General features: G+C 53.9%; 2 protein-coding genes and 1 non-coding gene across 3 annotated transcripts in view; 1 reads left to right on the forward strand and 2 right to left on the reverse strand.

The window, feature by feature from the left end:
- The window catches only part of CCDC113 (coiled-coil domain containing 113), a 29355-nt gene extending 22811 nt beyond the window's left edge, over positions 1-6544 (forward strand). Inside the window, exons 8-9 of the mRNA XM_056136115.1 lie at positions 4940-5095; positions 6416-6544. Coding sequence (XP_055992090.1) covers positions 4940-5095; positions 6416-6544 — 285 coding nt within the window. The remainder of the gene's footprint in view (positions 1-4939; positions 5096-6415) is intronic.
- Positions 591-694, reverse strand: LOC130044649 (U6 spliceosomal RNA). The gene has a single exon (XR_008795483.1). It is a non-coding gene; the product is annotated as a U6 spliceosomal RNA (small nuclear RNA).
- Positions 6545-6918: 374 nt separating the features above from the next.
- PRSS54 (serine protease 54) lies at positions 6919-22535 on the reverse strand. The gene is made up of 5 exons (XM_056136116.1): positions 22478-22535; positions 19289-19460; positions 12794-13052; positions 11940-12071; positions 6919-7434 (listed from the first exon to the last, which is right to left on the reverse strand). The coding sequence occupies exons 1-5, from the start codon at positions 22533-22535 to the stop codon at positions 6919-6921; spliced, it is 1137 nt and encodes a 378-aa protein (XP_055992091.1).
- Between the last annotated feature and the right edge of the window lie 2361 nt (positions 22536-24896).

Genomic DNA, 24896 nt, shown 5'->3' on the forward strand with positions numbered 1-24896 from the left:
GTTGTGGTTTGCAAAAGAGGCATTGAGTGGCAATCATGTTTGGTCTTTAGTCTGCTTTTAGCATGCTTCTCCCATCCTGGGAGGATCCTCCCAACATCCTTTATTTGGTGCTCCTTTCTCTATCTGAGCTCCCTTTTCCCCTATAGTGTGTGGCTGGCCTTCAAGCCATGGAGCAAAACTCCTGGTACTAATCTCGGCCACTCTTGGGTGTTAGTCTCCTATTTCGTTATTTTATGTTCCCCAGATGAATGCAATCCTTCTATGTTTATCCCTCTCTTTCTGACTCATTTCGCTTAACATGATACTTTCCATGTAGTGCCACTTGTATGTAAATTTCATGACTTCATCTTTTCTAACAGCTACATAGTACTCCATTGTGTAGATGTACCAAAGTTTCTTAAACCAGTCATCTGTTCTTGGGCACTCAGGTTTTTTCCAGATTCTGGCTATTGTAAAGAGTGCTGCTATGAACAAACAAGTGCAGATGTCACTCCGACTATACTTTTTAGCCTCTCTGGGATATATTCCCAGGAGTGGTATTGCTGGGTCAAATGGGAGCTCGATTTCTAGTTTTTTGAGAATCGTCCATAAAAAATATGGAACGCTTCACAAATTTGCGTGTCATCCTTGTGCAGGGGCCATGCTAATCTTTGTATTGTTCTAATTTTAGTATATGTGCTGCTGAAGCGAGCACTTTAGTTGTTTTTTTTATCCCCCCCCTTTTTTTTTTTTCTTTTTTGAGTCACACCTGGCGATGCACAGGGGTTACTCCTGGCTCATGCATTCAGGAAATTACTCCTGGCAGTGCTCGGGGGACCATATGGGATGCTGGGAATTGAACCTGGGTCAGCTGTGTGCAAGGCAAACGCCCTGCCCACTGTGCTATCGCTTCAGCCCCCGCCCCCCCCCCCCTTTCCTTTATCTTGACTTTTGCCACTTACATTGAACTGAACATTTTGACTGATATCGCAGGACAGGGTACTGTGTCCCCACCCCTTTTCAGGATAGGTTGTTTTGCAGGTTTAGTTCAGTGATTCCACTTATTTCTCCTGCTGTTACCTCTGATGCTGGCCTTAGAGTCTCGACCCTGAGAGCCATCTTGCCCAGGAGCCTGGCTGGCAGCGGATTGTGACTCTGCATCTTCCAGCTGAGTACCCAGCTATCAACTTCCATTCACGGCACCCAAGACTGCTGATGCTCTCCTGCTTTTGGCCACCCTGAGATACCCTAATTGATCTACACTTTCTTTTTGTGTCACACCTGGCAGTGCTCAGGGCTTACTCCTGGCTCTGTGCCCAGGAGTCACTCCTGGTAGGGTTCAGGGAACCATTTGCAGTGACAGGGATCAAACCCAGTTCGGCCGCATACAAGGCTAGTGCCCTACCAGCTGTATTATCTCCCCGGCCTCTGGTAAAGCTTTGATATGGATGCATTCAGTTATTGATTAGAGGAAGAGGTCACCATGTTATTTGAAGATGTGGTTTGGGATGTCCTTTAGATAGAAAGTAAGTTCATCTTACATTGAAATGCATCCAAGTATACCAGAGATTTAAATGTGAATGACAAAACTATTAAAATCCTAAATAGAGGAAACATTTTAATTATAACCTTGAAAAGGGGGAGGACTAAAAATATAGAACCCGGAAACCAGGACACCAATGAAAACAGATTTAAAAATGAAAGGGTTTTTTTTGCATAGCAAAAAATAAGCAAAGCCAAAAGATAAACAGCCAGAAAGTTATTGTATTTGACACCACAGAGAGCTTTCTTACATTATAACTTACAAAGAAATCAATTTAACAAAAAACTAAGAAAAATGTGCAGTGGATTTAAACACTTAGAGGAAAAGCACCCCCCAGCATCCACTCCCCAAAATAAAAACTCCTGAAAAATATTTCCCCTTGTTTAAGGAAAATTTAAAGCTAGGATAAGCCATTTCTCCTCTCTGAGACTGACAGAGATCTAAGAGTTGGTAAGATTCTGTTGGGAGATTGGGGAAACGGGACACCTGGTGACTGCTGAAATATAAACCGCAATTTAGCACCATTCACCAGTCAGGCATCAGTGTTACCCTAGGACTTTTCAACCTAGGCAGTGCTGCCATTTTGAATCAGATAATTCTTTGGGGGCTGGGAGCTGTACAGTACATTGCTTAGAAGTATCATTGGCCTCCAGCTGCTAGATACTGGTAATCCTCCCCAAGTTGTGACAATCAAAAAAGTTTCTAAGCCGGAGACATACTATATATAGCAGGTAGGGTCTTTGTTTTGTGTGCGGTCAACCTGAGTTTGATCCCTCATACTCTATATGATCCCGCAAGCCCTGCCAACGGTTATTCCTGAGTGCAGAGCCAGGATTAAGTCTTGAGCACAGCAGGTATAGCCCAAAAGTTTTTTGTTTGTTTGTTTTTGTTTGTAGGGGCTGGTAAAGTAGTGCAGTGGGTGTAAGACACTTACCTTGCACACAACCAGCCTGGGTTTGATCCCTTACTCTGCTGGAGTCTGACCCAAATTCCCCCTCAAAAAACAAACAAAAAGTTCCTAGACTTTGCCACAAGTCTCCTCGGTGACAGCCCACGGTGAGAGCCACTACTTTAAAACAAGCCCATTCATTTTTAGTAGTTCAGCCCGCCAGTGTACTTGCCTATTCATGATCTGATGTATTTTCAGATTAATTATCACAGAAGCATTGGTGTAACAGCGAGAGATTGGAAAGCTGTGACTATTTCTGAGAATGTTACATTAATTATGGTCCCTACATGCAATGAAAAACTATGCAGTTGTTAAAAATGAGAGATAGCACAGCGGGTAGGGCATTTGCCTTGCACGCGGCCAACCTGGGTTCGATTCCCAGCATCCCATATGGTCCCCTGAGCACCGCCAGGGGTAATTCCTGAGTGCAGAGCCAGGAGTAACCCCTGTGCATTGCCGGGTGTGACCCAAAAAGCAAAAAAAAAAAAAAAAAGAGTAATTTTTCTGTGTGGATAAGAATATGCAAGATAATTGGTAGCAATGAATAAGGTGCTTGCCTTGCATGTGTCCAACCTGAGTCTGATCCCCAGCAACCACACATGATCTGTGTGGTGTCAGGAATAAGCCCAAGCACCACCAGAGCTTATTCCTGACATTGTGCATCAGACTGTACTAGGGAGGACGGTCGGATGGGATCGCTGTACTTTTAGGCATTTGAATTGTGTTGCTGACTCAAACAGTTGTTAAATTAACAGGAAAACATTGACCCCCCCAAATCAGTTCCACTTTACTATAGTTTAAAGATGAAAAAGGCAGGCGTTGGGGCTGGAGCAATAGCACAGCAGGTAGGGCGTTTGCCTTGCACGCGGCCAACCTGAGTTCAATTCCCAGCATCCCATATGGTTCCCTGAGCACCGCCAGGAGTAATTCCTGAGTGCAGAGCCAGGAGTAACCCCTGTGCATTGCCGGGTGTGACCCAAAAAGAGGAATAAAAAAGAAAAAAGAAAAAGACAGGCGTTCCTCTAAAAATATTGAATAACCAAATGATCCATCAATTCTTTTTCTAGGAACATAGCCCCCACAGTGAAAATGTGAATTCAAACAGGTATTTGTGTGCCCACGTTTGTAGCAGCCTTGGCAAAAGCTAAAAGGCAGAAGCGGCCAAGAGCTGGTTGGATACTGGATAAGCAAACTGTGGAGTAGTTCTCAAGAGGAGCATTATTCAGCCACGAGGAGGAAATGTGGACGCTTGAATGAACATTATGTTTGACATTATGCTAAGTGGAACCTTGGCATCACACTAAGTCAGTCACTGAAGGACAAATAGCTCGTGGTCCCACTTTCCTGAGTTTCCTAGAGGAGTTAGTTCCTAGAGACAGAGTAGAATGTGGTCCCAGGGCTAGGGGGTGGAGGGCCAGTGGGTGGTCAGAGGCCCGAGGATATTTGGTTGTCTGTTTCAGGGTTATGAGTTTCATTGTAGGGAAATGGAAAATTCTTAGAGGTATATTCTTTATGGAACACTTTATGGTGGTATATTCTTTAATGGGACACTTAAAAATGGTTCAAATAGTCCAGAGAAAGCAGGTATGGTGCTTGCTGAGCTAGGTTCAGTCTTCAGCAAACCATATGGTTCCCAGCAGGAGTAATTCCTACTTGCAGGGCCTGAAGTAACTCCTGAGCAACTCTGAGTGTGGCCCAAGAACTCAAAACAACACCCCTCTACACACACATCCCAAAAAAATCGTTCAAATAGAAACTTTATTATGTCTCATTCCCATCTCAAACTGACTTAGTTCATCCCCCACTCTACTCCACCCCCCAAAAATCCAGGAAAGTGAACTGAGAAAGATTCAATTAAAGAATACTTGAATATACCCCCCCCCCAAAAAAAAGCAGATTCTAAAATATCAAAACAAGTAAAACATGTTTCCTAATGAAGGATGGGAGGAAGAAAGGAAAAGATAAAAGACAATTTTTGGCTAGACTTAGTGTTTCTGGACTGGATGAAAATCTCAGGTCTAGTAAAGAATCAGATTCTTGGGGCTGGAGAGATAATACAGCCAGTAGGGTGCTTGCCTTGCATGCGGTTAACCCAGGTTCTATCAATCCCCAGCACTGCATATGGTCCCTGAGCACTGCCGGGAGTGATCCCTGAACACAGAGCCAGGAGTAAGCCCAGAATACGGGTGTGGCCTGGAAAAAAAAATGAAATGAACAAACAAAAATCAGAACCTGTGATTTGCCACCTCCCCCAACCCTTTGCGAATTTAAACCGTTTTTATCTTGCGGATCAATAGATCCTGGGCCTGCATCACGCCAAGTAGGAGCTCGCGGGAGCCACAGCCTGGTCCGTCAGCATTACTTTTAGAAATTCTGGTGGGAACTGAGGCCAGATGTGAGGCCCCTGAGACCTAGTCAGCCGGAAGTGCTAGGGGAGTCCCGGGTGCAAATGGGTCTTTCCCGACCAGGGCCGGGCCAAAGCTGAGACCATAAACAAGAAACTCCGGAAGCAGCTGGCGGAGTTCCGGGCACCACCCGTGATGATGTATGTGCAAGAGAAGATCCGGAACGGGGACCTGGAGAAGACCATCAAGATGTGGGAGAGGAAAGTGGAGATCGCAGAGGTAGGTCCCCGAGGGTCCCTGGCCCTGCATCCTTCCTGCCTTCCACCGTTGTCTGAGACAAATCATCTCAGCAACTGCTTCTACTCAGACCAAAATGAAGGTGGATTTTTTTTACCCCCTTTTCTTATTTTTTGGGTGGGGAAGGGGTGCATATCAGGTGATGCTCAGGGCTTTCTCCTGGCGCTGCACTCAGGTGCTCAGGGGACCATATGGGGATGCTGGGCATCGAACCCGGGTTGGCTGCTTGACAGACAAGCGCCCTCCCCCTCCCCTCTGTTTTCTCTCTCCGTTCCCCGCCCCCCCCCCCTTTTCAAACTCTCTTTTCACAGTTTTTTAGAACCGTGTCTGCATCATCCCGGCCCAACTACTTGTATTCTTGTTTGGTTTTGGTTTGGAGCCACAGCTGATGATGCACAGGGCTTACTCCAGGCTCTGTGCTCAGGGGTCACTCCTGGCAGGCTCGGGGGACAGGGCAGCAGGGATGGAACCTGCGTTAGATCGAACCCTACCTGCCATGCTATCCCCTCTGACCCCCTGTATTCTTAACAAATCCTACCAGTTTCTGAATCCTCCCCTCCTCCACCCCACCCCTCCCTCCCATGTGAAGAATTTGCTACTTCATACATGGAGAAGCCAGATTTTCTTTTAAAATAATCTTTTGTGTGTGTTTTTTTAATAGTACTCAGAGCCCCATTTCATGCATTTACATAGTAGCCGTGGGTCTTCTGCGTGACTCACGTCACAGCCTTTCCATAGGGTAGTGTGTACAGAGCAGGGGCCAGACGCAGGAGGGAAGTGGGGGTAGTGGTGGTTCCGGGGCGTTGGGGTGAGGCGAGCGTGGAGCTGGTGGCAGAGCGGGGGGCACGTCCATCCTCCTGAGAGTAGCTTCAAAGCCAGGTTGGGTCACGTGGAGAGTTTGGCCATTTCCCAGGAAGACCAGAAGTCTTGTGTCCAGCCTTTCCTGAGGTCACCCGGTGGCCGGCAGTAAACTCAGATCCAAATGCAGGGTGGGCCCCCCGGCTGGTCCCTCTGGCAGAGAGCAACGGAGAGAGCCACAACGGGGAGGAAGGAGCAAGTCCCACTTGGAGGGCTGGAAATGAGTCCTTCGAAGTCTTGCAGCCACTGTTGTCCTGGGGGCAGGGGGCGGTGAGCGGGGTGGGGTGGCTCTGCATACTGGGGGTGGCAGTGTCCGCTCAGGCCCACCGGGGCTGCGTGTGGGCTGCGTCGTGACTCACCGCCATCCATTTCTCCCGGGTGACTTTCTCCCTGCTCACCCCCTCTTCTCTCCCTCCCCCCGCTTTTTATTTTTTCCCCCCACAGCTGTCCTTGAAAGGCTACCGCAAAGTTTGGAATCAAATGAAAACAGCCAATGAATACTTGCAGGTGGCCAGCTCGCTGGGAAACAGCCCGAGGGAGGTCAGCGAGGACTCCCTCAAAGTCATCCATTAAAGCACTCTCTGCTCCTCTCTAGTCCCGGTGGTCTTCTCTGCTCCGTGCCTGCTGACATCCATCCCCAACTCTCCAGCCGGGCTGATAGTCACTTCCCCGGGGCCCCAGCAGGCCCCTGGCACCATTAACGGGGAAAGAACCACAGGCCGCTCTCACGGTTTGGGCACTGGCCAGCCCACGTTTAGTTCGGAAGCACAAATCCAAGTGGCCTTGGGACCCGTGGGAGGAGGCCCGGAGGAGGGAGCGCCGGACCCAGCCCGGCCTGGCCTATCCCGGGTGCGCAGCAATCGAAAAGTAGATACTGAAAATAGCCCGGCAAGTGCCCGGCGCTCGGTGCTCTGAGCTGCCCCGTCTGCTGCCTGGAGAGTGAGTACCTAGACGCCAGCGCCGAAGAAAAGGAGCCCGGAGCAGAGCAGAAGCAGCTCTGGGCGCCGGTGCAGCTGACCACGGCTCAAGGGGGACCACCGCCCCCCCTCCACCCCCCCATAGTAGTCATAGTACATGGGTTGGATGCCGGACTTGAAACCCTTATCCCTGTCCTGGATACTCCTGATGGAGTCGTTGGCTGGCCAGGACGGCTGGGTGACGCTTTTCAGATTCTGGGGGTACGTTTGGGACCCGATCATCCGGGACAGCCCAGACAATTTCTTCCGGGCCGCAGGGGTGCGTGAGGAGAAGCTGGGGGAAGGCACGAAATTGTCCCACTGGTGGAAAGATGTCAGGGCGGAGGCTGTCCCCTTGGTCTTGGCCTCGATCCAGGCGCCGTAATTGTCGATCCTGGTGTAGAGGAAGAGGCCGGGACACTTCTCGCCGCCGGGGGACAGCAACCCTTTGAGCACCCACAGGTTCACCTGCTGCATCTGGCACATCATGGGGTTTCCCGGATCGCCCTGGGACAAAGGACAGAGGGACTTCAGGTCTGAGGAACGTGCCCTGGTGTCCGGCCCCAGTTACACCGGAAACGGGGTAGAGGCCACAGGGAACTGCCGTGGCTCTGAGCTGCCGACACCAGATCCCAATAAGACGGCTTTTCCTGCTCAGGCGGGCAGAGGCACCCTCTGGCAGAGGGTGGCCCTGGGTTCCATCCCCACCACCTCTCCCCACCTACTCCCCACAACTTCCGATTTTATGCAAATTCTTTGCAGGCCTCTGCCCTTTGCCTGGGCCTCCTTGCCTCCCATTTCCTTTTCCTGCCTCTTTTTCATCCTCTGTAGTGTCTATTCATCTTGGTGTTGAGGCTTCTTTCCTTTCTGACTGAGAATGTTCATGGTTCCCTTCCCATCCTTTTATTTATTTATTTATTTATTTATTTTGCTTTTTGGGTCACACCTGGTGATGCACAGGGGTTACTCCTGGCTCTGCACTCAGGAATTACTCCTGGCGGTGCTCGGGGGAACATATGGGATGCTGGGAATCGAACCCGGGTCAGCTGCGTGCAAGGCAAATGCCCTACCCGCTGTGCTATCGCTCCAGCCCCCAATCATTTTATTTAAGGAGTCCCTCTCAGCTCCCCCCATATCCATTGCCTGGTCCTGGTAGGTTAGAGACAAACGTCTGGGGGTGTGGTGCCCTGCCAGGTGAGATCCATCCCTACTCCACCCAAAAAGCTACCTGTGGGCACACCTGCTGTCAGCCCCTGCCTGTGCTCCCAGCCTGCCCTGGGCCCGTGCCAGCAGGCTGCTGGGGCTGGGGGACGCCACCATACTCACTTGGGCACAACTGGGCATGATGGGCCTTGTCTCCTAATTCTCTCCAAGCTCAAGCGAGGCCAGCCCATGCCTGGAACACATGTGGGAGCTCCTAGTACAGTGCCTGGCATGGTGTGGGCACTTCACGGAGGCTTAGCCACCCTGGCCCTGCTGTCCATAGAGGCCAGTGTCTTCTGGGGACAGTTGAGCAGGCTGGGCACCAAGACCACTGCTGAGTAGAACTCGCTTCACTGCGTCCTCCCCCCATCCTGTGGTCTGCCCTCTTGGTCCCCCTCCCCAAGGCTGCCCAGCTGCGGCCCTTCCAACCCATGTGAGCTGCCTGGCTGAAGAGGGCTGACCAGTTCATGCCACTCTCCCCCAGGGATGCAGTGCAGAGCGGGAAGTGGATGGCCACAGGAAACCGTCAGAGAGGCCAGTAGCAGAGCTAAGAATGGCTGCCCAACCAAATAAAGGGTGTTGGGAGAATCCTCCCAAGATGGGAGATCCGTGCTGAGGGTGGACTGTGGATCGAACATGATTGCCACTCAATGCCTCTGTTGCAAACCACAGCACCCAAAAGGAGAGAGAGAACAAAAGGGAATGCCCTGTCACAGAGGCAGGGTGGAATGGGGGTATGGGCGGGTGGGAGGGATACTGGGACCCGTGGTGGTGGAAAATGGGCACTGGTGAAGGGATGGATACTCCCTCACTGTATAACTGAAACCCAAGCACAAAAACTTGTAAGTCTACAACTGTACCTCATGGTGTTTCACTAATAAAAATTAAAAAAAAAAAAGAGTGGCTGCCCAGAGCCCACCCATCCCCAGGCCCCTGTGCTGAGTCATTCTTGGGTTTTATTTGGGGGGGATGAGGTTGGGGCACATTCGGCAGCCTTAGGGCTTACTCCAGGCTCTGTGCTCAGGGATCACTTGGTACTCGGTGCCAGGGATTGAACTGGGGCTGGCCACATGCAAGGAAAGCCCCTTGCTTGCCCCGTGTGCTGCGCTCTCTGACCCCACTCTTGGGGTTTTGTACGCATGCACGCAGCACCAGAAGGGCCATGTTCCCACGTAGGCCAAGGGAGAAGTGGCGTTTTCCTGGACGCCCCCTGAACGTCCCTGGTTTCGCCATCTCTTACATGTTCTTTCCCTGTAGCCACACAGCAAAGGGTGGAGATTTCGTGGCAGAACTCTGATCATTCCGGGGCTGGTGAGCAGGCGTTCACCTACCCCCAGTCCACCTGCCTGCCAGATAGGCTCTCTGGCCAAGGATGGCGAGGGGCCCCCTCCTTCCACGGGGTCCATTGCCAGTTTGTTCTAACTGGGGTATTAGAGCTGGAGGAAGAAAAGAACAGCAGTGGACGGTGGCTGGTCTGCGGGTCTGCAGTGGCCATGGGCTCTGAATGCGGGGAGTGGACTGTGATGCACGGCATCCCGGAGCAAGAGTGTGGGGTGACCCACAGAGCATCCTCCCCACCCCCAATCCCCGCTTTGTGCAGTGAGAGTCCCGACTTCTGTGGAGAGCAAAAACGGGAGGAGGATGAGGTCAGGGGATTCTGGGCACCCCCGAGGTAGTGGACGAAGCTGGGTGATTTATTTGACATGTGACAAGTGTGGCTTCGAGGGCCCCGGATACCTAGGAAGCCATTTCTGAGAGAGAAAGAAGCCCAAGGAGACCTGGTATTTGCCTGAGACACTTGGTGAGCACAGCTCTGTTCAAAAAGCAAGAATGTCTGCAGGGCTGCTCCAGTTAAGGACCAGTCGGGCTTGAGAAATAGGACAGGGTAAGGCTAGTAAACCCTGCACACAGCTGCCCCGGGTCCAATCCACGGCACCCCATAGGATTCCCTGAGCACCACCAGTAGTGATCCCTGAGCACAGAGGCAGGAGTCAATTCCAGCTTACTCCCTGCCCACCCCAAAGAAAACACCCTGGTCCAAAACTTGTGTGTGGATTTAAAGGAGTGACATTAAAGTGGATGAGCAGGGGGCTGGAGCCATAGCACAGTGGGAAGGACGGATGCCTTGCACGCAGCCAAACCCGGTTCAATTCTCAGCATCCCACATGGTCCCCTGAGCACTGCGAGGGGTAATTCCTGAGTGCAGAGCCAGGAGTAAGCCCTGAGCATCGCTGGGTGTGACCCAAAAGAAAAAAAAAAGTGAATGAGCAATGCACTATAGCCAATGCAGCCTGAAAGGTCTTGGAAACAGGATGTGCTTGTTTATCCCGTGACAGCAGAGTCAAATTGGTAGCATTTCCCTGCCCCTCATCTCGTTATTACTTAAAATAGTGTCACCTTCTGCTACAGACAGCACCCGACACTGGGTCAGGCATGGCACTCAGGGCTGGGACTTATAAGATAGTGGGGTCCCGTCCTGTGCTCGAACACCTTGTCTGCTTTAAGAGTTAACATTGTTGGACCAGAGCGAAAGTATAGCGGGGAGGGTGTTTGCCTTGCACGCGGCCGACCTGGGTTTGATCCCTGGCGTCCCATAGGGTCCCCCCAGCATTGCCAAGAGCAACTCCTGAGTGCAGAGCCAGGAATAACCCCTGAGCATCACTGGGTATGACCCAAAAAGTAAAATAAATAAATAAAATTTTTAAATAAAAGAGTTAACTTTGTTGAGGTTTCTACCCGGCAGCAAGCCCAGGAACGAGCAGGCACTCCTTGAACGCTGAGTCAACTTTGGAAGGACAATCGCCTTACGAAAGACAATCTGTTGTCATTTTGCAATAAAATGACTTTGGGAAATGAATGTTTGTGTATATGTTCTCCCCCTTTTTCTATAAAAAAAATCCCTTGTTGTAGGGGGGAGAGGGCAGTGCCATCAAGAAATCCTGAAGATTCAAGGAAATGGCTTCTTAGAAACACAATTTTAGGGTCTGGGCAAACGCTTTGCAGTCTTGGCCCCTGTGACTCCCCAGAGCACCCTGAGGAGTAGTGCCTGAGCACCGGGCTGGGTGTGGTCCCTGAGCACCACAGGGGATTGATCCCCAAATGGTAAAAATAAATAAGGACCATTTTTGGGGGCTGGAGCAATAGCACAGCGGGTAGGGTGTTTGCCTTGCACGCGGTCAACCCAAGTTCGATTCCCATCATCCCATATGGTCCCCCAAGCACTGCCAGGAGTAATTTCTAAGTGCAGAGCCAGGAGTAACCCCTGTGCATTGCAAGGTGTGACCCAAAAAGCAAAAAAGAAAAAAAAAGGACCATTTTATAATAGAGGAAAAAGCTGCCTGGAGATTGGGGTGATCTGCATTCTGGTCTTGAACATTCCCTGATGGCGTGAGCAGGTATGAGTGGTCATATCTGGGGCTGACGTGGACCGTGTCTGTAACTTGTCCACGTTTTCCTGAGGGGCTCCTCTGAACAGCCCTCATCCAAGCTGGGGCCAGGGCTGCCCACACCAATGGAAATCAGCAAGGTGCTGCCATGGTAACGGGTGAGAGTTGCCATCTGAGTCTGGGTTCCAGGAGCCCAGCCCGTGGACAAGCTCTGCACACGTGGCCATGCGCCGGTCACCTAGCAAGGCCTGCTGGTCACCTAGTGAGGCCTGCTGCCTGCTCGTGGGCCGAGCCCGCCCCATGGACTGCCAGAAGCACTCGCGATGGGCCACGCACTGCTTATGGGGGTGTCCTCTCAGAGCCCACCATCCAGATCCCCGCGCTCCCCATCGGCCCTTAGCTTTGACGTTGTCGTGTTCTTACCAAGCAGACGGAATTGGTTTCACGCTCGATGTGGTTGCCACATCTCAGCTTCCGGGAATGATTTAAGGGACACGGCTCCATGTCCCTCACGGTGATTTTCCTCAGGATGCTCATCGTCATGTGATTTCCTGTCTGGACCATGCAACAGAGAGGCCAAGAATTATTAACGAGAAGATGAAATGTCCCCCACTCCAGCCCCACCCCGCACCCCGTTTCCAGCCAATTCAATCGTAGCTCAGGCTTCTCTGGGAGGGAGCAGCAGATGTGCTGGGAAACTCCTTTTCCTCACAGAAATCAGATCCTGCATTTGAGTTTTCACTAAAAACCACCTTTGCTTTGGGCTTCGGCGCCAACCCGGCAGGTGCTATGGGTGGGTGTGATACTCGTCACCAAGTGCTCAGGGAAAACCATGCGGTGCTGGGAATGGAACTCAGGGTTGCCACATGCAGAGCAAATTCTTTACCATCGAGTCACATCCCTGGCCCCAATCTCTGCTTTGAACTGGACCCTGAAAACCGGCAGAGAACATCTCCCTCCCTCCACATCCATAAAGACTCTGTTTGCTAGTTTATTTCTCAAGACCCAGAGAAAATGAGGGCTTAGTCCTTCGCCTCTAGCTGAGGGGACCCAGATCTCGCATGCTGCCCCCCTGCCACAGACCCCCCAACCGGGGTTCAGGACCGGAAGATGGAGAGGACCCAAGGGAAGAATGACCAAGTGATGAGATTACTGAATCTTGGCATGGTGGGGGTGGGGATGGGATGGGGGGCGCTTCAGCCCAGCCTCTGCCCTAGCCAGGTTCGTCCAGGTGGGCTTCCCAGCCCACCCGCCAGGAGGAGAAGGGAGTCATTAACTGCAGTCGTGGGGTTCCATCCTGCCACCCAGCAGTTCCGCAGGCGAGGCGAGTCGGCCGTCCCTTTGTTGAGGAAGCAGATGGGGCGGATGAGGTTGGTGAACGCCATGGCCGTGTCTGTCTTCAGGAGGGCGATGTTGTTGTCCATCGTGCTGTTATCGAAGTCCTCGTGGGTGACGATGAAGCTCACGGGAAACTCCTCGTGCGAAACCTCTTTGGAATCCATGCGGGCAATGCCCACAATGGCCACGGCCTCCTTCCTGGAGAGGGCCCGGGGCAGCGTGAGCGGGCAGGTGGGAGAAGGCCCTGGCCTGCTGCTCTCGGCTTCCCAGACACGCACCTGGGTCCTCTTTCCTTGCCCTGCTGTCACTCACCCCTGAGAACCCAGTCCCCAGGAGACCCCTGACCCATCCCTGAGGACCCTGTCCCCAGGAGACCCCTGACCCACCCCTGAGGACCCCGTTCCCAGGAGACCCCTGACCTCACCCCTAAGGACCCAGTCCCAAGAGACCCCTGACCCCACCCCTTAGGATCCCGTTCCCAGGAGACCCCTGACCCACCCCTGAGGACCCCGTTCCCAGGAGACCCCTGACCTCACCCCTAAGGACCCAGTCCCAAGAGACCCCTGACCCCACCCCTTAGGACCCCGTTCCCAGGAGACCCCTGACCCACCCACCTCTGAGGACCCAGTCCCAGGAGACCCCTGACCCACCCACCCCTGAGGACCCAGTCCCAGGAGACCCCTGACCCACCCACCCCCTGAGGACCCAGTCCCAAGAGACCCCTGACCCCACCCCTTAGGACCCCGTTCCCAGGAGACCCCTGACCCACCCACCCCTGAGGACCCGTTCCCAGGAGACCCCTGACCCACCCACCTCTGAGGACCCAGTCCCAGGAGACCCCTGACCCACCCACCCCTGAGGACCCAGTCCCAGGAGACCCCTGACCCACCCACCCCCTGAGGACCCAGTCCCAAGAGACCCCTGACCCTACCCCTTAGGACCCCGTTCCCAGGAGACCCCTGACCCACCCACCCCTGAGGACCCGTTCCCAGGAGACCCCTGACCCACCCACCCCTGAGGACCCAGTCCCAGGAGACCGCTGACCCACCCACCCCTGAGGACCCAGTCCCAGGAGACCCCTGACCCACCCACCCCCTGAGGACCCAGTCCCAGGAGACCCCTGACCCACCCACCCCTGAGGACCCAGTCCCAGGAGACCCCTGACCCACCCACCCCTGAGGACCCAGTCCCAGGAGACCCCTGACCCACCCACCCCTGAGGACCCAGTCCCAGGAGACCCCTGATCCACCCACCCTGGAGGACCCAGTCCCAGGAGACCCCTGACCCACTCACCCCTGAGGACCCAGTCCCAGGAGACCCCTGACCCACCCACCCCCTTAGGACCCAGTCCCAGGAGACTCCTGACCCCACCATGGAGGACCTCGTCCCCAGGAAATCTCTGACCCCACACCATGGGGTGCTCCTAGTTTTGTTTGTTTGGGAGCCAGGTCCATCTGTGCTCAGGCTTACTCCTAGCTCTGCACTCAGGGATGGCTCCTGGCAGGCGGGGGGGGGGGGGGTGGGGGGGGCAGACGGGGTGCGGGGAGTGAACCCGAGTTGGCTGCATGCAAGGCAAACCCTACCCACTGGACTACTTTATTTATTTATTTATTTTGCTTTTTGGGTCACACCTGGCGATGCACAGGGGTTCCTCCTGGCTCATGCACTCAGGAATTGCTCCTGGCGGTGCTCGGGGGACCGTATGGGATGTTGGGAATCGAACCTGGGTCGGCTGCGTGCAAGGTAAACACCCTACCCACTGTGCTATCCCTCCAGCCGCTGGACTACTTTAATGCCATTTTTCCCACTCTCTCCTAGCCCTCACCAAGAGAATCTGTGTTAACTTGCTGTTATTGATTATTAGTTTTATTTGTGTAGAGTTGCGGTTTTGTTTTTTTTTTTACTTTGGGGGCCACACCCAGCTGTGTAGCGCTTCCTTTTCCTGGCTCTGCACCCAGGGATCACTTCCATCGGCTCGGGGAACCCTTTGGGATGCCGGGATCAAAGCAGGTGGGCCACTTGCTGTCCTCCCTGCTGTATTATTGCCCCAGCCCTCTGCAGAATTGTTTTTGCCTTTTGTTGTTTCAGTCACAAGGGCGGTTCCTACCTGGCAGAGGCAGGACTTGAACCCAGGACCTCACACTCGCCAGACCTGTGCTCTACCACTGAGTGACCTTTGCAACTCCTAGGCACAGTTGTATTTTTGTTTGTTTGGTGATGGTGGTGGGGGGTGGTCTCCGGGTGCTCAGGAGACTCCGGGCCCTGCCGTGGATCTCAGCCATTGGCCTTGAGAGCCCGAGGATGCGCCATGGCTTGGACCTGTGGGAAGTACCAGAACCAGCCAGTGGTGCTCGAATCTCCAGGGCCTCCTCGGTATGCCCAGGGGACCAGGCGGTGCTGGGGACTGAGCCGGTCAGCAGCCTGAAAGCCTTAATTTCTACATACTCCCTCTCTTCCTCCTTCCCCCTCTTTATTTTAGTTTGGGTTTGTTTTTCTTTCTTACATAGTTATAATAATATCTAAAGATTGGGACCAGAGTGCTAGTACAGTGGGCATGGCATTTGTCTTCTATGTAGCTGACCTGGATTTGATCCCCAGCATTCCATGTGGTCCCTGGAGCACCACCAGAAGTAATTCCTGAGTGCAGAGCCAGGAAGAACCCCTGAGCACAGCTGGGCATGGCCCCCGAACCAAATAAAATAATAATAAAACCCAAAGATATCATCATGACTTTTGATTTTTGACGCTTAGCCTTTTCGGGGGGTCCTTGGCTGCACACTGTAGGGCGCTGAAGGAAACCTCCAGCCCTTCAACCCTAATAGTTTGTTCTGTTTGGGGGTCACACTCGACTCTTCTCTGGGGTGACTCCTGGCTTCGAGCTGAGGATTCACTCCTAGTGGTGGTGAGGGACCAGAGATGATGCCGGAGACTGAACCCCAGTTGGCCCTGTGCAAGCAAGGCGAGCGCCCTCTCCACTGTATTATCGCTCTGGTCCCTTAAGCCTTCACATTTTCTCTCAAATATCTCTTCAGACTATTGTGGAAAGAGAGAGAGAGGGCCCCTCGGGAGGAAATGAAGAGCACATGCGAGCCCAAGGGAGGGCCCTGACCCAGGAAGCCTGGGGTCCTATCAGGAGACCGTGGACATGTGTGCACACATGGAAGATGCACGGGCAGGCATCGGCTCAGCCCCGAGGGGCCAATCTCGGGGGACCACTGCTGCTAACAACCTGATCTGCATGGCAGCTTTGGGACAGTGAGAAGCACAGCTCTGCTGTCTGAGCGGCAGCTCTGGGGTATGCAGCCCTAGGACACCGGCATGCAGTGTGTGTGTGTGTGTGTGTGTGTGTGTGTGTGTGTGTGTCTAAGGAAGGGAGCCTAGAAGCAGATACAAGAGCCAACACAAGGGGCCAAAGCGATATAGTACAGTGGGGAGGGCATTTGCCTTGCCCACAACAGACCCAGGTTCGATCCCCGGTACCCCATATGGTCCCCCAGTACCTCCAGAAGTAAGTTCGGAGTGCAGAGCAAGAAATAACCTTCAAGCATTGCCAGGTATGGCCCCCAAACAAACAGACAAAATACCTCAAGACCAATAGGCCAAGAGGGGTGAAGGTGTCCATCCATGTGACATTGAGTGCCTAAGGAAGAAAAACCAAGAAACAGCTGCCGCACTGGGCTGGAGGGAAGGGCGCAAGTGAACGAAGGAAGGTATAGTTTGGTTTGATTTGGTTTGGAAGGGGAGTGGGGGGTCATACCTTGCAGTGTTCAGGGTTTGACCCTTGCTCGGTGCTCGGACTTATTCTTGGAGTTATTATCACTCCGGCTTCCAAAGTACAGCTTTTTGCTGTCTACCCTTTTCTCCTCATTAAACTATGCACATGTATTTTCTTTTCTTTCTTTTCTTCTTTTCGGGTCGCGCCCGGCAATGCACAGTGGTTACTCCTGGCTCTGCACTCAGGAATTACTTCTGGCGGTGCTCGGGGAACCATATGGGATACTAGGAATCGAACCTGGGTCGGCCGCGTGCAAGACAATCGTCCTACCTGCTGTGCTATTGCTCCAGTCCCTGCACATGTATTTTCAATGAAAACCCTAAATCTGGTGTTTGAAACCTCAGTGGCAGAGCTGGGGGAAATACAGTGGCCCAGGTATACATGCCTTGCACTCAGCTGACCCACTGATCACCCATATAGACTCCTCCAAGCCCTACCAGGAGGAAGCCCTGAGCACAGCCAGAAGTGAACCCACAGAAATGTAAGATTTAAAAAATTAAAGACTAAAACAGCAGGGCTGGAGTGATAGTCCAGTGGGGAGGGTGTTTACTTTGCACACGGCTGACCTGGGTTTGATCCCTGGCATCCTATATAGTCCCCTGAGCACCACCGGGAGTGACTCCTGAGTGCAGAGCCAGGAGGAACCCCTAACATCACCAGATGTGACCCCCTCAAAAAAACTAAAACAGTTCAGCAGCAATGGTCAGGATCATGGCTCAAATGGTTGAGCGTGTGTGAGCCAAGCCTAGCATCACAGGCGAGGCCCCTAAAAAGCATGAACAAAATACTCAGCAGCAGAACTGTAGTCTTTGGAGGCACATACGGTCATTCAGCCAGTCATAAAAGTTATGTTCCCCTTGCTCTAAAAGCCCACAGTATACATAATATGTTGGTATATATGTAACACATATAAAACCCAGCTCCTGGAGGAGAACAGCGCAGAGTCTCCTGCCCCCGAGCCTGGCTGTCCTCACCAGGCCCCCTTGGAGGGGGCAGTGTTGAGTTTCTCTCCACCCCCCACCCCCGCCCCGAGCAGAGCCCCAGCAGCTGAGGACCTCCGGAGCCAGCCACGGCCATGCTGGGACCACTCTCCACACGTCCGGATGGGCCTCATGCATAAAAGAACCGGCAGAGGAACCCAGGCATTCGGGTCCCAGGGCTGAGGTCTCCAAGCCTACTCGGATTGGGACTAGGCCTTCTCCAACCAGACCCCCCATCTTCCAGTAGGTAGGCGTCACACCAGCTGCCGCCAGCGCCAGGTTGGTCCCATCAACGGCCAAGATGCAGAGACTATAAAACCCAGCTCCTGGAAGCGACATCTTATTATCTTATTTTTCCTTTGGAGAACCTGGCAGGCTACCAAAAGTATCCTGCCCGCACGGCAGAGTCTGGCAAACTTCCTGTGTTGTACTCAATATGCCAAATACCAGTAACAATGATGGGTCTCATTCTCCTAATCCTGAAAAAGCATTGAAATGGCTCTTTTAAAATCTCAGGGCTCGGAAGAAGGAGACGTTACTGGTGCCTGCTCGAGGAAATCGAAGAACAACAGGGTGATCGTGATCGTGATGTAACACATATGCCGAGTCTTAATATAGCACTTTTTACATTCTCTATGTAACCGCTATAATTTATCAGTGAGACTCGGATACTTCCAATGGGTGTAACCACATCCTGTGGCCAACACGGTGCCTTAAACTCATCCAGTGGCTAAAGTGGTCTCCTTAATGTTGACTCCAAACATGACATCACTGGGTCACTGGTGAGATGTTTAGATACGAGACAATGTACTCCTCTGCTGACATGTACGTTTTTGCCTTGTTTCAAAGAATGGGCACTGATCATAAAACATTTGGAAAATACAAACTCGTTTCGAGAAGAGAAAAGAAGGAGCCTTGGAGATAGCCAGCGAGCTGGAGAGTGTGACCTGCCCATGTGGCCTCTGGCCACCAGGCTGAGTTCTCTGTTATTATTATTGTTATTGGTGTTGTTAATATTATTATTGTTATTATTATTATTTTCATTTGGGGGATACATCCAGTGATGCTCAGGGGCTGTTCCTAGTTCTGCCGTTAGAAGCAGCACCTGATGGTACTTGAAGACCCTTTTGTGGAGCCAGGGATTGAAGAGGGGTCAGCCACAAACAAGGCAAGTACCTTAATCCGTGTTCCATCTCCCGGCCCTGAGGTCTATGTTCTAAGGGAAGGGTCTCCTATAGGTCTGCTTCTTTGCTGGAGAGATGGTACAGTGGGTAGGGCACTTGACTTACACATTTCTGACCCAGACTTGATCCGTGCCCTGAATATGGTCCGCTGAGCCCCTCCAGGAGAGATCCCTGAGCATAACTGATTGTGGCCCCCCGAAACCCCCAAACCGAATCAAAGCCCAAGGAAGAAGAGATGAGGAGCGGGCTGTCTGTGAGAGGAGCCAGTGACTCTGGGGCTGCAGTTATGGGGACAGTCACTGTTTGCAGCCCCCCCACCCCCCTTGTGCAGAGCCCAGCCCAGCCCACTCCCGCCCCAGCAAGGGGGAATGCTGGGAGCAGCGTGGGTCCCCAGTAGAACCTCTGTTCCCAGGATGAGCAGAAACCTGAGCCCTGGTCGCTTGCCCTGGGCCGGGGCAGGGGGCTATGTGGGCCCCCAAGGCAGTGGGTACTGGCCTGTCCTGAAAGGCAGAGGCGATGCTGAGGATCCAGAACTCGCTGAGGATGCAGCCGAAAGCCAGGTGGGTGTACTGGGGGTCTTGCAGCGACACCACCCACGGGAACTCCTGGTGGCCCACCAGGCTCTCCTCGGAAGTTTCCAGAATGTTGACATTCTGGATGCCACACTCTGCAGAGGAATGGGGGGGGGGGGGTCACCGCCATAGTCCCAGACCTCAGCCCCCTTCTCCTCCTGGATGCCTCCCCATCTTGGCTGCCCCGTGGTCTTTTTCTTCTCCCAGTCAGTCTCTTCCCCAGAAAAGCTGCTTAGTATGGCAACTCTGGGCCCAGAAATAACAGCAGGTCTGCGGGCCTCAGGCTGGGTGGTCCCGGAACAGTTCAGAGGCGTGGGTGAGTCTCGGAATGCAGACAGGGAGCCCTCCGGCCCCGGCCCAGCTTCCGCAGGCCTCAGTCTTAGTCCCACAAGAACACCAAGTGTTGGCTTCATTGGGGGGGGGGGGGGGGAAGGGGGGGACAGTGGGACTTTCCCGATGCCCCTGGTAGCCTCCTGCTGACTGTGCCCAGGAAGCTGCGGATGGACCCCAGGGTTCTCCATTTCTCCCAGTTTAACTTTCTAATGTGCTAAATCTCAAGAGGTTGTTTCATAAGCAAAAAAGAAACTCTTGAATATCCCAAGTCACCAGAGACTGGGGGAAGCAGGCAGAGAGGATCTCTGTTCTGGGGTCCCGTTGAGTCCAGAGTCCAAGGTCACAAAGTTCTGCATTATCTGGTTTCCGTGGGACTTCATTCACGCGTGAGGCTTGGCCTGAGTGTCCAGAAAGCGGCCTGGAGTGTGGCGGTGGTTGGGCAGTGGAGGTCGGCTGCCGGGGCTGGGTCCCTTGGGGTGGGGAGGGCTCTCACTTGCCCCACAGCCTGGCGCAGAGTCCAGGGATCACACCCATAAGCCACACCCTGCTGGCACCAGATAATCTCCTCATCAGTCACTCTCCATAACTCACAGATGCTCCTCCCGGACGGGAGTATAAAAGGAGGCCCCCCAGAACCATGCCACTGGACTCTGCGTCAGGCTATGGGACAGGTGAGAGTCCTCCCCACCCCAAGGGACTCAGCCCTGGCAGCTGACCTCCACTCCTAATCACCGCCAAGCTCCAGGCCACTTCCTGGACCGCACGGACACATTATAAGAAACTATAGGACATTATAAGACACTTCCTACCCATTTATGCTTCTTGGAGAGTATCCCATCCGCATGGGCAGAGCCTGGCAAGCTCCCCGTGGCATATTCAATATGCCAAATATAGTAACGACAATAGGTCTCATTGCCCTGACCCTGAAAGACCCTCCATGTGCTTAGAGAAGACAAGTAAGAAGAGGCTGCTAAAATCTCAGGGCTGGGAGGAGTAGAGACGTTACTGGTGCCTGCTCGAGTAAATCGAAGATAACGGGAGGACAGTGATACAGTGAGTATCCTGAGTTAATTTGGGGGTCTGCGAGGGTCCTTCCCACCGATGCTCAGGATCCCGAGGTCACTCCTAAAGACTCTTGGCCAGATGGAGCAGACTGGACAGTCTCAGTACCGGGGCCACTGCCAGCTGAGCTCAGGCCGAGAACTGACTGGGGCTTGCCAGGCAGGTGAGTCAGCCCTCTGGACCACCCCGTCTGGCCTCTTAGATATTTTATTTATTTATTTATTTATTTTGCTTTTTGGGTCACACCTAGTGATGCTCAGGGGTTACTCCTGGCTTTGCACTCAGGAATCACTCCTGGCGGTGCTCAGGGGACCATATGGGATGCTGGGAATCGAACCTGGGTGGGCTGTGTGCAAGGCTAAATCTCCACCCACCATGCTATTGCTCCAGCCCCTCAGATATTTCTTTAAGTGTCAAGGAGGCCAGCAAGAGAGCACAGGGATAAGTCACTTGCCTTGCACATGGCCAATCACCGTTTGCCACCCTGTGTGGTCCCTTGAGCACCACCAGGAGAGATCCCTGAATGAAGAGCCAGGAGTAAGCCCTGAGCACTGCTGGGTGTGGCTCCAAAAATAAGAAAAAAAATCCCAAAAGTTAAAAAAAATTTTTTGATGAGTTGAAAGGGGTACTGAGGGAAGATATGTGCTGAAAGTAGACTATGGACCAAACATGATGACCACCGATATTGCAAACCATAATACCCCAAAGGAGAGAGAGAGAGTAAAAGGGAATGTGCCTGCCATAGAGGTGGGGGCCGGGGGGGGGGGGCGGACGCATAATGGGAACATTGATGGGGAAGAACGGGCGGTGGAGGGATGGGAGGTCCATCATTGTATGACTGGAATTAATCACAAAAGTTTGTAAGTCTGTAACTGTACCTCACGGTGATTCATTAAAAAGAAAAATGAAAAAAAAGTGGGTGGGGAAGAAAGTTGCTGATATGAAGAAGCGTTCACAGCATTTGTCCAACAGAACTAGCGTGGACGTGGTCACTGAGGAGGTGGGGTGTCAGAGCTGGGGTCATGGCGCTGGCAGGACCTACGGCCAGCTCCCTCGCTCCCCCTCACCGCTCACCATCCCGTCAGTCCTTAGCTTGGCCCTGTTCATCCTGCCTCCAGCCGTCGTGGATGACACCCACACCGCCAAGGGGCTCAAAGGTCCTGTTTCAAATAAACTGAAATGTGGACTCAAAATTTGTAAGAAGACTAGTCTCTCCCTCTTGGTAATGCATTTTAGTTTGGGTCTTGGGGCCACCCCCAGCAGTGCTTGGGGGCTACTCCCAGCTCGGTGCCTGCTCCTGGTGGCACCGGGCGTGGACCCTGGGTATAGGCTCTGGGCGTGGTCCCCGGACCTCCTGCAGGCAAAGACTTTGGGCTCTCCCGGCCCCTCTCCCTCTAGTAATGAACAGTCCGCGCTGCCAGAGGGCCCGAGGCTTCTCCTTCCACTGCTCACCGGGGACCCGCCCGAACTCCCACTGCGGATGCTGCTGCTTCCTCCCACCATCCTCACTGACCATCCGGTGCCTGTTGCCCTGAGCATCTTCCCTGAACCCCTCTTTGGACAGTTGGAGCTGATGGCCTCCCCCCGTGGTTGCCACTCCTCCTGGCCCTGGTGACGTCCTGAGTGGGGGACAGGAGCACTCACTGGAGCCGCTGGCTTCCCCGGATTGGCTCCCCCGGGCCCCGGTGACATCGGGGTGGGGGGGCAGGGCACTCACTGGCAGAAGTGTGGGAGATGTAGAGCAGGAGCAGGAGCACCCCCTTCGTCGCCGCCATCCCCAGAGAGCACCGCAGCACACACCATGGGCAGCTGCGGAGACAGAGCAGCGACCACAGGCTTCCTCCCCTGACCGACGGTGAATCCATGCGCGCGCACACACACACACACACACACACACACGCACACGCACACCTGCATGCACACATGTACAGAGGCATGCATGCACGCACACAGACGAACACACCCACACAGGTCCAAGGTACGCATGCATGTACAAATACACGCACACGAACACATGTGTGTACTCGCGCATGCACACACATGTGGGCACATGCATGCAGGTACATGTACACGTGCGGACACATACGCATGCACGGACACACAGAGCAGGTGCACATGCACACACACGCTCGCGCGGCAGGTCCAGCCTCCTCCCTGGTCCCTGACAAAGCTTCCAGGCCTGGGGGGAGGGGGCGTAAGGGAGGGGACAGACCTGTCAGTGTCCCTGCGTCTGGGTTCCGTGCAGTAAAGTGGCCCGGAGCCCCGGGGTCCAGCCAGCGCCCCTGGGCTTCCCAGAGTCAGGTCTCAGGAAGAGGGTGGCTTTTGACTCTTGGGGTTCACCTCTGGCCTTAACTCTGTCGCTATAAAAGTCTGCGGGAGGGAAAAGGTGGGATGTGAGGACCAGCTGGCCTGGGTCTGGCTCCTCCTGCTTCTCTGCCCAGGCTGGGGAACTTCTCTGCCCATTTGATCCGAGCCCTAGGGAGGTGGCCTGCCACCAGCCGTCCCAACCTGTGCCCAGGCCTGTCTGTGGCGGGGGCCTGGAGACCTCCTCACGGAGGCGACACCAGTGCTCAGAAGCCCCCAGACAGCGAGAAACTGCCAGGGCTATGCAGCTGTTGAGTGGGGGAGTGGGACTGGGGGCCCAGACACTCCCTGACACTCGTCCTCCTGCCCCCCACCTCCCAGTCCACGCACCGCTGCAGGCCGCCCCGGGCCGCTCCCGTCACCATGTTCCGCTCGGGACACGGGTGTTTCTCGCCATCAGGATGGTTCTCGGGGCTCTCCCATGAGCGGTTCCTGCCGCGGGAAGGCTGCGGGCACTCACTCTGACCCGCATGGCCGGGCGCCACAGTGGAACGCAACGGCCCCCCTGGGAAGAATGTTCCATTGTGGCCTCATGGTTACCGTGGTGTCGCCAAGCAGGTGACCCCGACAGACGGACACGGGGGCTTGGAAGGAACCGTTACGAGGAGGTGCCTGTTTCTTGAATTGGGGGTTCCCCTAAAAGCCAGGCTTGTGCCCGCCTCAATTCACTAACAGCGGGGTACCCTTTCATCCCTTTCATGGGATGACAAAGTCCTAGTCCAGGTACCTGGGCTCTGGCCTCAGCACCCGCCCCGGTGTGCCCGGAGGATGCCCTGCCCTGGGACGGTTCTGCTTTCTCCAGTCTTAACCCCCGGGACATACTCCGAGTGGCTTCCTGGTAGCCCAGTCCCTTTGCTGGAGCCTCGAAGTTGGTTCCAGTGGTGCCTCCACACCGGCTCTGCCAGCTGGACGCAGCCTCCAGCAGCGTTGGCCTCACACACATGCCACGGGACTGACCACAGTGTGTTCAGGTAATGGTGGGACCGGGGACAGCGCTGTTGGGGGGTGGGTGGAGGGATGGGGAGAGAATCGTGGCTGGAGAGAAGACAGCTTCGTCTCCTCCTCTATGCATGGTTCCCCAGAATTCCACGGGCCCTGCTGTCCCCTGTCACCTTCCCACCCCCAGCCAGGAGCGCCATCTGCCCCAACAACAGAAGAGTCAGATTTTGAGCCAGGGGGCTGGCGGGGGGGGGGGGGGGGTAAGAAAAAGGCACCAACCCCCATCACAGGTCTTGGAAGAACTCACAATCATCCTGCCCGAATGAGACAAGGACCAGAACTTTCCAGAGATAAAAAAAAAAAAAAGACTGAGGTGGATGAGATCGCCACACAGCTGAAAAGTGGCCGAGGCAGAACTCAGGGCTAGATTCTTCCAAAGTTGGCATAGTGGACCTTCTGAGCCTGGGCCAGGGGCTGCCCTTGGAGGGGTCGGGTGCAGAAATGGTGACCTGCACACAGCAGGAGCTGCTCTTAAAGACCTGGGGAGCGGGGACAAGGTCTCCGGCATCAGCCCCTCACTCTCGTAAGCCTCTTTAATTTCACCTTGGAAAGAGGCCAGGAATATCATCCGGCAGGAAGTAGACAGGTTTTTCTTGCAGGATCCAGGAAGGACATGTGGGCCTCACATTCCGTTTCCTTTAATGCAGACCATTAAAGAAGAGGACGTATTTATTGCTGGGAATTTTTTTTTTTAATTTGAGGGCTCCACCAAGCAGTGCTGCAGGCTACTCCCAGTTCAGGACTTGGGGGTTGCTCCCAGGGTGGGTTAGGGG

The sequence above is a fragment of the Sorex fumeus genome, unplaced genomic scaffold, assembly GCF_029834395.1.
Source record: "Sorex fumeus unplaced genomic scaffold, SorFum_2.1 ptg000122l, whole genome shotgun sequence".
Lineage (NCBI taxonomy): Eukaryota > Metazoa > Chordata > Mammalia > Eulipotyphla > Soricidae > Sorex > Sorex fumeus.

Coding starts and splice junctions, on each gene's coding strand:
- PRSS54 (XM_056136116.1), bottom strand. CDS start 22,535: ATGGCGGCGACGAAGGGGGTGCTCCTGCTCCTGCTCTACATCTCCCAC. Junction 13,053..19,288: donor GCCTCTGCCTTTCAGGACAG/GCCAGTACCCAC, acceptor GGCCCTCTCCAG/GAAGGAGGCCGTGGCCATTG. Junction 12,072..12,793: donor GATGGAACCCCACGACTGCA/GTTAATGACTCC, acceptor TGCATGGTCCAG/ACAGGAAATCACATGACGAT.